This window comes from Cuculus canorus, chromosome 2 (genome assembly GCF_017976375.1).
Source record: "Cuculus canorus isolate bCucCan1 chromosome 2, bCucCan1.pri, whole genome shotgun sequence".
Classification (NCBI taxonomy): domain Eukaryota; kingdom Metazoa; phylum Chordata; class Aves; order Cuculiformes; family Cuculidae; genus Cuculus; species Cuculus canorus.
Genome location: NC_071402.1, coordinates 18,238,364 through 18,254,726, shown reverse-complemented (window position 1 = coordinate 18,254,726; position 16,363 = coordinate 18,238,364). Strand labels below are relative to the sequence as shown.

Sequence of the window (16,363 nt, the reverse complement as noted above, 5' to 3'; positions counted from 1 at the left end):
ACATTTCCCGTGTGAAAAGTTTACACTTATTCCAGTCTGAAACTCTCTTATTTCAATTTCTGCCTTTTTCTTTCATCTTTCTCTCATAAACCGTTGTGAAGAACATTGTTCCATCCTCTTAAGGATGCCTTCAGAGCTATTGAGAACTTCTGTTAGGTTCTTGCAAAGCTGTCTCTCCTTCAGGCTGAGAAGACATGTTTCTCTCACCTTTTGCCCCTGGATCTGTCCTCCAGCTTCAACCATTTTTTTATCCTGCTACCATACTTGTTCCACTTTATCTGTGTGTATCTTATGTTGTATTTTTGTACTGACAAGCTGAACATAAATACTATGAAAACTGGTTGATTCCTAATCAAGGTTGTGCACATTTGAAAGCATAGGTGATATTAAAAGCATTAAAGTTCATCAATCACTTTGGCAGAAAATGCTGAACTTGAGCAACCGTAACAATATGTCAATTTCTGAGTCCAATAAAAGTGGACAACAGGAATTTCCACTCTCCAGTTCTTTGAATTGTAAACTAAGTGCAAAATTTCCAAGGGCTTAATATTTGGACAGGAAGAAGAGGAGGGAAATAGCTGATTAAGTCATTCTAATGGAGGCTATCTCTCATTTTCAAAGATAAGGAGAAAGTACATTGACAGGAAAACAATTTATTCCTTGCATTCCATCTTTTGTCCCCCTCCAACACACAAACATAAGTATTCTTTTCTATGTCATGAAAACCAAAACAACACTTTTTTTCATTTATGCTTCTGTGCAAGTTGTTCTTTACTGAGAATTTACCAATTCATTTTCAGTATACTAACACTTCTAGAAGTTTATTACTAAAATTTAACCTGTCTTCACAACTGTGCATGCATTCATTATCAACTTTATGCTTAAAAACTCATCAACCTCAACACAACCCCATGCACTGCACTGACTCAGCTTTTAAACCATCTCTTCTATAGATGAATACATAAATGTCACTTATGCATACACTGAACTCAGAACTTTTGTTATACTAAGGTAAGCATAGGAATAGCTTGCACGTGAAAATTTTGATGGCTACTTATGAAAACTAACACACGGTAAGAACAAGCTTATAATCATGCAATTGTTACTTTACAGTCAGATTCTGAAAGAAATTTATGTCTTACGGTCATGCAATTTAGTATGAAAAAATAAAAGATTTCAAATGTACATTGATACAGTTATCTCCACATCTAAACCCTTCCATATAATATATACCCTTAACTAATTAAAAAAGTATAGAAGCTTAAGTAACTATCCTACTTCTCAGAGATTTCGTTGTTCTAACAGTTCTCAACAGAGCTGAAAATTAAGACAATTAAAAAGGATTCAGCTGAGACAACATTAGCCATTAAAAGTTGCAACCAGCACCGGACTGCCCAAGGGCCACCAGATATTTCCATTGCAGAATTAGTCTCTTTCATCATCAAAGCTACACATGTAGGCTACTTCTACTACTTCTACAGTAAGTGAAGAGTGTTAGGAACCATCAGGATGTTTTTCCTCTCCGTTATCTTAGGTATTGTTTTAAAACCAGAATAACTGGATGTTCTGCGGATATTCTGAGGACTTCTTTCTCTAACTTATATAAGAAGTTCAAGTTGACTGCACTTCTATACATGGACCTAGTTTTATGAAATAACTCTTGCCTTAGTGCTCTAAGAACATTTACACAATGTGGTACAGATACCACTTGAAAGCTTGCATGCACAAAAAAAAAAAAAAAAAAAAAAATCAGTTATTAGGCAACTGAACTGGTTAAATGTTGGTTTAATTTTATATCCATTTTTTTTAACCTATTATTCAAATTCAGAAGAGTAAGCATTGTGTCCTCAATCTGGAATGCTTTCAAAGATAGACTCTAAAGTCCATTGATAGTTTTAATACTACACATATTAAGGAAAAGTTAAATAAATTTGACAAAGGAGATAGGAAGAATATGAGAGTACATTAAAAAGTAAGAGGTGTATTACCATGCTTTTCCATGCTGTAAATCTGCAGATCTATGGACAATGACTACACGTACAAGCAAATGAAAGCAGCTGACCACGTACCCACACACCTTGGCAGAGGTGCGCTCCATACTCGTCGTCCACCACCAAGACAAATTATCTCTGAAGCTCCTTCTAAACGGTATCCAGATGAACAGGAGAATGTCAGAATATCTCCCACTCCAAAATTAAATCCTATTCTGTTACCAAATTGTGGTATCCCAGGATCTTCACAAGGTTCAAGATTATATTCTGAAAACAAGAAAGCAATTTATACGAGTGAGAACAATACGATGTTTATCAGTCATATTTGTAATCTTACAGTCTAGTAATTTCTATATGTTTCCACCTAACTATCAATACTGATTTCAGATTTAAAAACAAAATGAATGTGTGAAGTTAAATGGTCAATTGTGGTATATTAAAAAGTAAGACTAATGAATAAATTCACAACATTTTTAAGATGCATAAGACAACACATTTTATTATTATTATAAGTGTCATAAATGTCCCAGGTACATAAATGAAAACAATGGCAGAGCATAAAGGCCTAAATAATTGACACTTGGGTTCATATGGAATTCCACTAACTGAAGTTAAACTAGTTCCATTTCCTTCCCTCACTTTACAATGTGTCCTACAGTTTACTGCCACCTTTTTTATCACATAGTAAAACTGTTTCTACAAAGGTAGAGAGGTTTGCTTGCTTTGAAATTGTTTTGCTTAAGAAATAACATTTAATTTTATGATTCAGCAAACGTATTCATCAAAATCTCTTGTATGTTAGCTTTTTTTTTTCCTCTCTCTTCACAGAAAATGCTGAAAATATCTTTTTCAGGAGCCAGGTATTATAGGTGTTTTCTTACCAGAAAAAGAAATATTAAATCCTTCATATGATATTGAAAAATCTGAAATAAAGCGCAATTGAGCCCTGAAATTTCCATAGAGACCAGCATTGATTGGTGAAGGAAGCTCAGAACCAGTCAGACGTGCTAATGGCTGTGTGAAACTCCCATTCTCTGTTATTAGTAAGTAGTCATGATGATCCTCCAAATGAAAGGTGTAGAAGGTGAACTGCACTCCTATTAGAAAAAGTAGAATTAGATATACGCATGACACTGTTAACATCAATGTAATTAACCCAAGGATTAAAACCATACATTTCACTATGAACCATGGTTCAGAAAATTAAGATAATCCAATTTTTCTAAAACTTAGTATCTTTCCTGATTTGAATATTAAAATATCTGTATATTCTGGTTTTGACACTACCTTTCACTTTTGCCTCTAGCTGCAAAATATGGATGCCTGATTTTTAGAACTCAAAGACGTATAGTTGCATATTCATATAAAATCTAATGATTCATTATGAATGTTCACAATTACAGACTGTTTATAGTAGAATGGAAAAGGTAAACCTTATTTCCTACAGTCACCAGCATCCTTGTATAACAGCAGTGAATGGGAGGGTTATAAAATATATGACACCATATTCTCATGGCACATACAGAAAAAGCAGAACTTCCTCCCAAAAAAAAAGGGAGGTCTCTTAGCGAAATGTGGTTTATGACAACAGTACGCTTTTTTTGAAAACTATCAAATAGAAATCAAACATCTAGAAAGGAAGAAATATCTTGGAAAACAATAGCAAGAAAAAGACTTAAAGCTGAAGACAGTTCATGAAATTTTTTTTTCTGCATTTCTCTAACTAAGAGTTAGACTATGATCTTTGGGTAGAATGCACAGAATGTCAAGAAAAAGGAAAAGGAGAAGCTATTAGGTAGCTTAAGTGGTTATTGGTACTTCTAGAGTAATAGCATTTTCGGCTTTGTCATAGAAGTTATAAAACAATGCTTCAAGTATATCTAATGAAGTAATGGTTAGGCAAATTCAATTGTGATTGAAGATCGACATAGTGTATGTAGTTTAATGATGTACAGATACTCTCATAGACAACAGATTTTAAACTGTTGACATAATTTAACCAATTTAATCAAAACCCAAACAAATGCTTCCCCTTTTTACTTACCCCCCTCACCCCAAGATCTTCCCAAACAGCGTAACAAAATCCAAGACTGAAGCTAGATAATACTGTGCTTGACTCAGTTGTCTACACATAAGAACCACAATCCACTTTAGCTGTTGGAGGTTATATTTTCTAGACCTCATGTCCTGCTATAGAACCTGTCAGTATGATTCTGTATATTTTGTTTTCCAATACTTTACATCCCTGACATTGTCCAAATGGCATTTGGCATTTCTGTTAGGGCAACTCAATTACACCTAGTAAAGAGTTTGTGAGGGTATCTGGAATGTAAGGACACTTGATATATGAGGATATCTAGTCAAGGACCTTTCAGTATAGAAAGCAAAGACAAGAATTGAGAGAAAGAAATGAGGCCTGCAAGAAAGCTGGAGAGGGACTTCATAAGGGCTTGTGGTGATAGGATGAGAGGGAATGGGTATAAGATATAGAGGACCAGATTTAGACTAGGCATTAGGACAAATTTCTTCACCATGAGAGTGGTGAGACACTGGAATATATTGCCAAGGCAAGATGTGGCTGCCCCATCCCTGGAGGTGTTCAAGGCCAGGTTGGATGGGGCCTTGGGCAGCCTGATCTAGTGCTATGTCCCTGCCCATGGCAAGGGGGCTGGAACTAGATGATCTTTGAGGTCCCTTCCAACCTTAATTATTCTATGATTCTATGATTCTATGATTCTATGATTCTATGATTCTATGTACTAAATGATATACATACGTACACAGCTTTAATGAGCAGGATTTAGTGGAGAAGATAACAAAGACCAGAACTTTCAAGTTTCTGAGTGACAGGCTGTTTGAATCTATCACAGTAATCTTGTAGTAGTTCAATCAGAATTTAGCAATTAATTAGAACAGAGGAAAGAAGATAATTTTGGGTCTCATAGAAATCAGAAATTTACTGAGAAATATTTGAGAGAATTTGTGAAAATATGTTAAACTTATTATGAGATTTTTAAATGGTATTTGAAGGCTACAAAACTTTTTTTGTGAGATGTTTAGGGCCAAAAGCAGATAAGGTGAGGGATCATGATGGACAAGGGAGAAAAAAGTGAAGGAAAATGGAGAGGGTTGTCTCTTTTACTAATCCCTGACTATTCTGAATATTCCTGACTATTTAGCATCTGTCTTCTCTCTCAGGAGTGCGAACACATACTCAACGACTAGTGAACATTAATTAGTATGGGCTCTCTGGTAAGCAGGATGAGGTTCGAGGCCAACAACTACAAAAAGGGTCATTGGTCACAGGGAAGCAGCAGCAGGAGGGAGTGGGATATGTGGGCAAATCCTGGGCCAGGACCTGGAAGGTTGTGGGAGCATGTGGGATACAGAAATTATAGGATGGAGTTGTGTTTTATGCATAAGATAAAAACAGATAATCTGAGAACCCATTCTGGATTTAAAAAAAATCTTAATAATTCTGTGAGCAAAATCATTCAAATGCTTTGAGCATCCTATTTATTCTCCTAGATTGTATGACAATAAATCAACAAAAATCACAAACTGAATTTTGGAATCAAGGTTAAGTTACATATATTTTGAGCTAATGCATATAAGCTTAATTCCCGGGATTGATAAACTCTTAATCAGTTTAATTATTTTATCATATTTTTAGGTAGCATATAGTGTTGATCTGACATGAAAAGAGAGCTGTTAATAGAGAAATGTGATATATATAGAATGAGGCTGAAATTCAGGCCATATTTTTTGCATGTACTACACCCTGAATTAATTTTGGCCCTTTTTATGCATGCATGAATACTGCAACAACAAAATCAGAAACACCAAAGAAAATTTAATGGTAGTAACCCTAAACAAAAGAACTCCTGTGAATCACAGATGAGTTTCAACGAGTACTGTTCAAACACCAGACTCAAGGTTTAACTCCAAGGAATGTTTCAATCAATTTTCTAGATTGCCATGACATTTCTAAGCAAAACCCCAAGGTATATCCTAGCAGTAGCTGTACAATTTAGTTTTCTTCAGAAAATATTCTAATCACATTAATATACGCTGTGTGACAGATTGTACTGTCTCCAGAGAAGAATTTTAAAAGATATGTTCAAGTAGCTTCCTTCTCATTCTGCCTCACATGCTCCTTTCTTTATAAGGAGAATATTTAAAATATGAAATGAAGACAGGAAGACATAACATTCTAATGTCATTTCCCAGTGTTATAATCCAGACTGTTGGGGGGTGAGTAAATGAGCTGCTCTATTTGTCAATCCTTTTAAATATACTATTGATGCTCTGCAAGTTTCATTTCACCTTATATTGAATTGCATGCTAAACACAAAGTACAATAACTATTGTCATGATTGAAGCTTCCTTTCCTCTTCATAACTAATTCCAATTACTAGACATATTAAGCATATTTGAAATGTATGTTCCATTCCCTAGTCTACAAATTCAAAATAAAATAAAATTACATCAAGTTTTAATGGACATTCAAGAGTCATAATGCTAGTCCAGACAAACACAAATGAAAAAAGCATTCCGGAATTCTAGAAGTTTAAATACATTTCGACAGTAAAATTAATATATGTCTTTATATTGCAGATTATTTTATTTAAGACAGTATATACAAACACAGAAACTTTTTTCCTATCAATAAAATATATCCATACATATAGTACAATTCATAACAAAACACATGCATTTAATTGCGAGCTATTACATAATAGCAGTATGAAGTTGCAACATAAAGATGTTTGTTTAAGAAAACACCCCACATCATCCTGGAGCTGAAAGTTATACACAATTTTTTTTGGCAATTTGACATTAAACTAATAATTTGTGTTTTTTTTAAAAAAGAAAACAATTATTTTTTAAAAAATCATATCACTCATTAATGGCCAGTAGAAATTAGTCCTTGAGATTCTGAAGTTGGAATTATATTAGTTATGAAATAGAGCCAAAAATGACATTTCCAGAATAAAGCATTTCTCTCTCACTTTAAAATAACTTATTTATGTATATGGGATTAATTTTTCCGAATGGTAACTATCTAAAACTTAGTCACTCAGTTCTCCCTTAGCTGGTTCATCTGGGGACTATGTAAAGCCCCTGGGCATCAGATGATAGAGGAAACAGGTACCTTCTAAGGATGTTTCATTCCATCTGCTTTAGATGGGGTGGGATAGATATATTCCTTTCTCCATTAAATACAGAAGTGGTGTAATGGACTTACTCAGGCGTAAAACTTTACTGTTAGAAGTTTAAAGTTAAATTAGGTAAGCCTGTGGCTTATTATCATGAAAGGACAGCTATCTTCCTCGTACACTGCAACAGGAAGAGCTTAAAGTATTCGTACCTTTTTGCTAAAAAGAACAAAATATCAGAAGTTCATACAACATTTTCCATTTCCTATTCACAGCAAATCTTCACTCTTCAATTGTTTCCAGCAGATCTTTGAGGAACATGAATCAAAATGCCCAAATTATATTACAATATAGGAATTATTTAATAATGCCTTTCCAAATAACAATTCCATAGGATAACGAAAACTTACTGAAACAAAGAACATGTTTGCATTGATACATGTGTGTTTACAGATGTATCAGTGTATAGGTACTTATAAATGTGCATGTTTTCACTATCACTGTTTTCCCTGTATATAGTATTTCTGTACATTTGTTTTGTCAGGAGTCTTATTGTATATGTTGCTTTTTTCAATAGCCTCACATAAAATGTAATCACACAGAGAATTTTGGCTTTTATTTATCCCAACTTCTAAGTACTTCTCTGGCTGTGGGTTCAAGAAAAATATAGATAAAAAAAACCCCTACTTAGTTTTCTAAAAAAAAATAAAAATAAAAATCCAAGTACTTTCCTCTAAAATCCTATTTTTAATTTAAGAAAGATGGAAGTATTTATAAAATCTTCAAGAATCCTGAAAAATATGGCTTAATCTGGGCTTATGTTTACTGTAGAATTTATACATTTTTCAATAATGTTCCATGCAGTTAAACTCACCCTTCTCTGCTATTTTTCTTCAATGCCCAGATTATGAAGCTTGGTTTGGTTATCCAGTGTCTTTTCAGATGGGGTGCAAACTAAATTATTACAAGGCCAAGAGGATTTTTACACTATCAGTCTTTCTTACTTATCAAGAAGAACAGTTCTATTCTTCACACATCTTTTCTCATTTGCAGAAGATCCACAGGACCTTACTTTCCTGTAATGCTAAAAGCCATGTATCATACTGAGAGGTAGCAAGGGCAAATCACAGAATCAGAGAATCGCAGGGTCACTGGGTTGGAAAAGACATCCAGGATCATTGAGTCCAGCCATTTGTATTAACCACTAAACCATGTCCCTGAGCATCTCACCCACCAGTCTTTTAAATACCTCCAGGGAAGGTGACTCAACCACCTCCCTGGGCAGCCTCTGCCAGTGCCCAATGACCCTTTCTGTGAATTTTTTTTTCCTGATGTCCAGCCTGAACCTCCCCTGGCGGAGCTTCAGGCCTTTCCCCCTTGTCCTGTCCCCTGACCCATGTTCACTGCTGCGGTTACCCCATCATAGAAAGCCACTATGTTGGTCATACAGGATTTCATAGAATCATAGAATCACCAGGTTGGAAAGGACCCACCAGATCTTCGAGTCCAACCATACCTAAAACTCCCTAAACCATGTCCCTAAGCAGTCCCTCCACCCGTCCCTTAAACGCCTCCAGGGAAGGTGACCCATTCACCTCCCTGGGCAGCCTGTTCCAGTGCCCGAGGACTCTTTCTGTGAAAAATTTTTTTCTGATATCCAGCCTGAACCTCCCCTGGCGGAGATTCAGGCCATTCCCCCTTGTCCTGTCCTCTGTCACTTGGGAGAAGAGGCCAGCTCCCTCCTCCCTACAACCTCCTTTCAGGTAGTTGTAGAGAGCAATAAGGTCTCCCCTCAGCCTCTTCTTCTCCAGAGTAAACAACCCCAGCTCTCTCAGCCGCTCCTCGTAAGACTCATTTTCCAGCCGCCCTCATCAGCTTCATTGCTTTTCTCTGGACACGCTCCAGAGCCTCAACATCCTTCTTGTGGTGAGGGGCCCAGAAATGAACACAGTACTCAACATGTGGTCTCACTGGTGCCGAGTACAGCGGGAGAATAACCTCCCTGGACCTGCCGGTCACACCGTTTCTGATGCAAGCCAAGATGCCATTGGCCTTCTTGGCCACCTGGGCACACGGCTGGCTCATGTTCAGTCAGCTGTCAATCATTACCCCCAGGTCCTTCTCCTCTGTGCAGCTTTCAATGCAGCATCAAATGTAGGTTCAGTAATTTCAGAATGCTTTATCAATGTAGCTTTCAAATGTAGCATCCAATGTAGGTTCAGTAATTTTAGAATGCTTTTTTACTGTGGATACTTACAAGTAAATTATATTGACACAATAGCATCATTTGGTAGCAAAAGGAGGCCACGGAATAGCTGGGGCAATAATTTTGACGGATACACTTTGCCACTTTAACAGTGTAAGGAACTTTAAATGGGACATCCAGTCAGAGTGATTGAACATCTAGATGAGGAATTATCACCCGGTTTGTACAAAATAGAACAAGGGGATCACAGTTCAGCACAATTCTGTGAGAGGGAAGTCTTATTTTTACATTATCAATAACTCTTTCTTAGAGAAGTACATCATCAGCATACTTTGTCACATTTTTTCATGCCCTCACAGAGAACATTGATGAAATTCAGAATTGAACTTGCCTTCCTTCTGTTTCCTTTCATTCCTTCTGTGTTTTTTGCAGTGTTACAGATGCAATTCTCCTTGTTGTGTTCTTATCATCTCACTGTATTTATATTCAATTCCTATTATGACACCTCTCTCTATTTCTCTCCTTCCCTTAACATTAAATTCTTACGCTTCTCTAGCTCTTTCCACTCATAGTACAACCACTCCCATATTTATAGCAAAATACCAACAAAAATCTCAGTTTGATTCATCTCTTCTCATCCGGTCCCAAACCTTTCACCTGAAAGCAAGTAGGACACACTACTTCAAGGAAATTTTGCTTCCTAGAATTCCCAATTTCCATTTGTGTGTTAAGCATTTTCTAACCTATCTGACATCTCTTATGTTTATTTGAAAAAAGCTTTTACTAAGATCCTTTCTCAGAGAAAAGGTAAAAACAACATTATATATTTATCTTGAAATTTGCCTTAAATAAATATCCTTTTCTTAAAATTCTCCTGTCTCTCAGCTTCGGTAATCAGTCATTAAATAATACTTACCTCTCTGAGTATTCTCTTATTCAGTTCTATTATTTTTTGTAAATTTACATTTATTTCTGAAATATATTACTTATTAAATCCATAAATGCATATTAAACTGCTATTTACATGCTGCCACACTGAAAATGTGTCTCAGTAATCTGAAATAGTTTCTTTTCTTGGGAAAATAATCAGACTTTTCTTTCTGGCATTTCCTTGTCTACAGCTAGTCATAATGTAATATTTAGCATAATGAGCAATCTTTTAAATAACTACTCTCTCATTGACTTAATTCCTTTTTTTATGCCATAATACGAATAACATTATCACTTAAGTCGTTACTTCAGATACTTCTGTTGTTATCAAGTCTTAATGACCTCTTCCAGCAAATCTCTCTAAAATAAGGCATTTCATCCTTGACATAGAAAAAGCATCCATCCTCTTCCATCTGTATGAAATAATGTACACACATTCAACTCTCCGTTACTTGGACTATAAACATTCATAAAGGGACCTTCTTTCTGTGGAAAGCATTAGGCCTTACTCAACATCTGGAATTCTAGGAATTAATATAACAAAAATAAAGAAAAGCCAAAAACCAGTAATGTAGTTGCTAGTTCATTGCTGCTAACCTAGATCTACTGGTGTACCAGAGAATGCTGGACTCAGATATTAAAAAAAAAAAAAAAAAAAAAAGTGGAAAAAGAGAAAATTTACATTAAAAAAAAAAAAAGAAGTGGAAAAAGAGAAATTTATTTATTTACCCTTTCCATGGGTAACATCTACAGTCCATGTACAATTCAGCGAATTTGGATACAGATCAGGATAGCCAGGGGATAAAATTGTTCCACTAGGTCCTCTAACATCTCCACCGCATAAAGCTAGAAAAAAACAAAGAAAATAGTAACATAATTAATATAAAACTTACGGATGAAAGAAAATATAAGATCATTATTTAAAAGTTTCTCATTTTAAAACAACTTAAAGATAGTTGGTCAAATGATTCAGCAATTCCACATATACCTGCTGCCCATTTTTATACAACTTCAAAAAAAAAAGATAATCAATAAATAATTATCACATTTTGTAGTAGGTACTAAGAAAATTAAAAGCAAGTTTCCTTAACTGTTTCTTCCCATTCTCCTGAGACTCTATGAAAGTCACGAGCTCAGCAGGAAGATGAAGGCAGAAAAAGTTATGGAGCCAAACAATATCACCTTAATCAGAAGATAAGTCTGAAGAATTAAAATGGCAGAGAGCAGATATAGCTATTGAAGAATTATTGACTGAAAATATTAGTGCCTAATTCTTAGATATCCACATTTATCTATAATGCAAGTCATGATGACAATTGCCAATATAAGAATAAGTCTTTTTGTAGTATCAATAGTGACTTTTTAAAAGTGATCAGTAACCGAGCGATGTGAAATTTAAATTACAGTTTGAATTATTACAAAATATAGAATTAAAATCTTACACTCACGTAAATATCTTCACAACTCACCATTATATTTTAATGGTGAATTTTCCATTCCACAGCTGTTGAAATACTAAATCATTGAGTAATTTTTAGTAGTGAAAAGTCTCTTATACCTTAGAATTATTTTTATCAATAACAGTGATTAAAATTCAGTACCAAGCAGTTGTCTGACTATAGATTATTTCAGAAGGACATACATTATAAAACAAATTAGTATTTCTACTTTTTTCTTTGCTTTAAGATTAAAAAATTCTATTCCTTCTATTTTTCTTAGCCTATTTATATACGTTACCAGAATTATTTTTTATAAATGTTCCAGGATACAAAATAACAAATAAATTATAGTACTGTTACTAGATTTAAGTCAAACAAAAAAGACTTTTACAATAATTGATCATAGTTCTTAATATGAACAGCTCTCTCAAACTAATTAACACAAACCCTCTCTTTTCAGTCTTTAGTAGTCAAGCTCCAGCCAATGTGTTTTCAGAATTTTTATTGATATCAACTGTAGTTTCTCTGAATCTGCATCTTAACCTGAGCCCGTATTCAGCTCTCTCATTTTGAACAGTAAGGTTTTCTCCTTAACAGTTGCTAAAGGTGTTGAAAAACAGTTTGGAAGATAGGTAAAAGGCAGTTACTTGTCTGCAATTCCAGTCAATACAATTCCTCTACCCCTTGTTGTATAAGCAATGCACCTATTGCTCATGTCTGTGCTCCCCAGCATGCTGCTATATGAGCAAAGGGAAGGGAGAGAACATGTCACAGGCTGAAGGTTGAATACTTCTTTCTGAGAGAGGCTGTCCCACCTACACTATCTGGTTTAACCTGTTGCTATGCCTCCTGTAACATCATCAGCAGCTTCCAACATAGCATTCATCCATATGGATGATAAAGGTGGGAGAAGCTTGGCCTTTGAGCATATGGACAGTGCTCAAACAACACTTTCAGACTTCAGGAGAATGGTGGTGTGAGTAGTGTGTTACATCATGTCATTTATCCTAGCGTACCATGCTAATTGTTCTGTTTATGACTATTCCTTCTACAAGTTAATGGTGTAAATCCTGAAAGTTTTACCTGTCTTTGCTTTTCTTATTCATCTTATTTATTTAACAATGAATATTTTGACTAATCATGATTTTCTGTTTGTAGAAGTACATTCACAACTGATTTAAGGACAAGTCATACAGTGAATCAAGAGAATATCCTGAATGTACCTTATCTTACCCAACACCTAAGCAGACTTTTGTCTCGAGGAAATAGGGGCACTTTTCAGACATTTCAGTAGTACTCTGGAATGTTCAGAAAGGTTAATAATTTTTCATTGAATGCCATCACTGTGTTTAAGGCACCAAATAGAAGAAGTATACATTTAATTGCAGTTCTTTTAAAAAGCAGATATGTAACATCATTGTATGTCCTAGCATGAAGATTGCCCTATTTTGCCTAGCTAACTTTGTTTGATTGTTCTAACTAACCATATTTCTGTTTTAAACATGTATCTTTTTCTTGGTAGCCTCATGATTTCTTTGTGTGTGCTATTTCTCTTGCCAACTTTTCTACCCTTTCTGGCTTAGTTGTAAGCCGGAATTTTGCACATCCAGTACCACAGGCTGAAATAGGACATTCGAGGACCACAATTGCCCAATCTCATAACTATTACCACGGGGAAATAACCTCATGGCATACTAATTTTCCTCATCATTTCTCTGATGAAGAGCCAATAAAGTTAACCACTGTCCATTTATTACCTGGTCTTGTTACATTTAGACATTAGTAAAACAGAATCAGGGCTATGACAGCATGTTATTGGAGCTTCTGATGTTAACTACCTACGTTGTCCATATCTTATGTCATGCCTGTTAAATAAGAAAATGTAATAAGTTTTTTATAATAACAGGAAATAGCCCAAACAAGTTATGCATTTAACAGTTGGTGTTTGGGAAACCTTTCAGGAATGCAAATGGTGACAAGATATCTATGTCATGCCATCAGGCACTCAGTGTAACTCTATGAAGGCTAGCAGATGGCAAAAAAAGGCATCAAGGGACCAGCATTTTGCAAAACAAAGCCAAGTTGACAGATCTGAAATTTAAAATGCACACCAGTCCTGATAAGATGGCAAATAGCCCAAGCATATAATATCACTACTAGCATCTGACTCTTTTTCAAGAGTCCAAAGGAAAACAGAGATACATTAAAATAAAAACAGGAAAAGATAAACTCCAGTCATTTTTCCAGATTCTACAATGAACTTTTCTTTCACTTTATCTGATTATACAGACAGAGAGGCTAGGAAAGACTAAAAGCAGAATGAATAACTGAAGCAAATAACTGAAGCATTAGCTTGGTGTTTTAATGTACAAAATGGATATTGTCTTGCTATACAATAGTTACTTTCTTTATTGTGCAAACAAAGAAGCTGAATCAAGACCTGCCTAATTTTTTCCCTCCATTAGTACTTTTCAGAATACTGAGAAACAAAATAACAAAAAAATAAAGAGAACAAAAATTAAAGATAACAAAATATAAAAGTATGAATATGAAATATGGATAGGTGTCTGGATGTATGATATAAAGTACTTCTACAACATACGGTGATCCGAAATGATATGACAACTGAAGAAGCATATTTTGGAGAACAACGAATGAAGATAATAATTTAATACTGGAGTTTAGCGGCTAAACTGGTTGTTTAGGTGAAATAAATTCTTACAGTGCTGTGCTGATTAATTACATCTTCTTTTGTTGTAAATAATCCTAACTACATTCATTTTGCTCAGTAACATGATCAGTCTTAAGGAAGAATGGCAGCACGCAAGTCTTCCTTAGAAAAATGGCCCTATATAGTTGGAAAATTATTTTTGGCCCAAATAATTTCAGAACCTATATTCAGGTTACTCGCAAGTGTCTCAGTGGGAGATGCACAGACCATGCTTCAAACCTAATATACATGAACTGTTGTAATGAAAGCACTTGACTGCTGTCATTCATAAAATCATCAAGTTCCATTTCAGGCCATATGTCATGCTACTAAAAAAACTGTTATAGAAAATCAATCTTCCACTAGTAGAAATAGTCTCATTTCTAGACTAAATTTATTCATGCTCCATTTTTACCTATTTGTTTTTCTGCTATACTGTGATCGTGTTCTTTTCCCTCTTGGGGACTCACTTTGGAAGGCTTGCAAAGCACATTTGTATCTCTGACTTTGGATCCATTAAATAAGACAGATTTTCTTAATCTACTGCTGTAAGATACATTTGCCATCTCAGTGTGACCGCTGCATTACTAATTGCAAGTACTTACCTGTCTGTCTTGTCACATAAGCTGTGCTACCCAGCTACAAGGACACTTTACATTAGTTTGTGGCGGCAGCTAATAAGCAAGGAAATTGACATTTGTGTTCATATTTAGTTTTTTTTCTCATTTCTTTCGCATGTCCTTTTTCTATTTTTAACATTTCTATATTATACCGCATAAGTCAGTCTGTATACTCTCTTCCTGCAGAGGTCAGCCTGTACAGCTAGCTTAACACTTGTTTACAGAAAAGCCTTTTAAATTTTGCTTTTCATACTATGAAATAAAACTTAACAACCATTAATTATGTTTTCCATCACCCAAGGTCTTTGAATAAGGTTTACTACTAATCTAATTTATTTTTGTGTAAAACAAGTCAGTCTCAGAGTTATGAAGCATATAGCAACAGTATGAAGTTATCAAGAAAACTGGATTTGAGAAAAATGACGTCACTAAAACTAAGAAGGACAGGTACCTGTCAAGAGAATGTATCTGTTTTTTGAGTAAAGCAAGAGAAAATAATACACATATATCTAAACACACGAATCTGTGTTTTTTCTGCATACACGTCTTCACTAGCAATGCAGTGAAAAAAGCCATACCATTGTTCCTTTTTAGCTTGACTGAAGATGGTGATATTTGTGAAATTAACCACTTTTTTCCATATTTTAAAATTATATCACGTACCATTTTGATATAAAATGATTTCTCAACAGATTAGCCATAGGTCACCAACTACAACTCAAAAACTAAAATACACTGATGTATCTCAGTTTTCTCAAAAATGGAAAATAAACAGAAGAAGAAGGCTTCAGAAAAAAAAAAAGCTGACTTTTTTCAGTAAATTCAGCTTGCTGCAAGTACAAATAATTCAAAACTACTTGTTTCAAAGGTGATGGGAAAAGAAAACACACATTTGTAATGATTACATTTACAAATGTTTTCAACTATCGTCAAGAGAGACAAATAACAGATGCTAGTTCAGAAAGAACTACAGAGTAAAAGAAGATAACCCTACTTAACATAGATGCATTTGTGTATATATAAATCTAAATACAAGTATATATCTGCATGTGCTCTATGTATATATAGAGGACTGTCTACATTCATTTGCTTAACTGACTCTAACTTTCTACTAAAAATCTAATTCTAAGGTGATTTTCATTTACTGTGTAATTGTTAATAAAAAGGAAATATAAATTATTGAAATAGTGAGTTAGAATTTTAATCTTATATACTGTGTTTCATAGATAAGAAAATTCAGCATCTGTCTTCCCTAACTATAGAAGACATTATGTGTCCTAAAATGAGATGAAGCCCAGTAGTAACAAG

The 16,363-nt window shown here is 34.7% G+C and overlaps 1 protein-coding gene across 3 annotated transcripts in view; it reads right to left on the bottom strand.

Annotated features, from left to right (window-relative positions):
* Positions 1-16,363, bottom strand: part of CSMD3 (CUB and Sushi multiple domains 3) — a 610,540-nt gene that overhangs the window by 216,286 nt on the left and 377,891 nt on the right. For all 3 annotated transcript variants that reach the window (XM_054060149.1, XM_054060147.1, XM_054060148.1), the window contains 3 exons: positions 11,016-11,132; positions 2,873-3,088; positions 2,070-2,258 (listed from right to left, as the gene is read on the bottom strand). In XM_054060149.1, the coding sequence (XP_053916124.1) occupies positions 2,070-2,258; positions 2,873-3,088; positions 11,016-11,132 (522 nt within the window). The remainder of the gene's footprint in view (positions 1-2,069; positions 2,259-2,872; positions 3,089-11,015; positions 11,133-16,363) is intronic.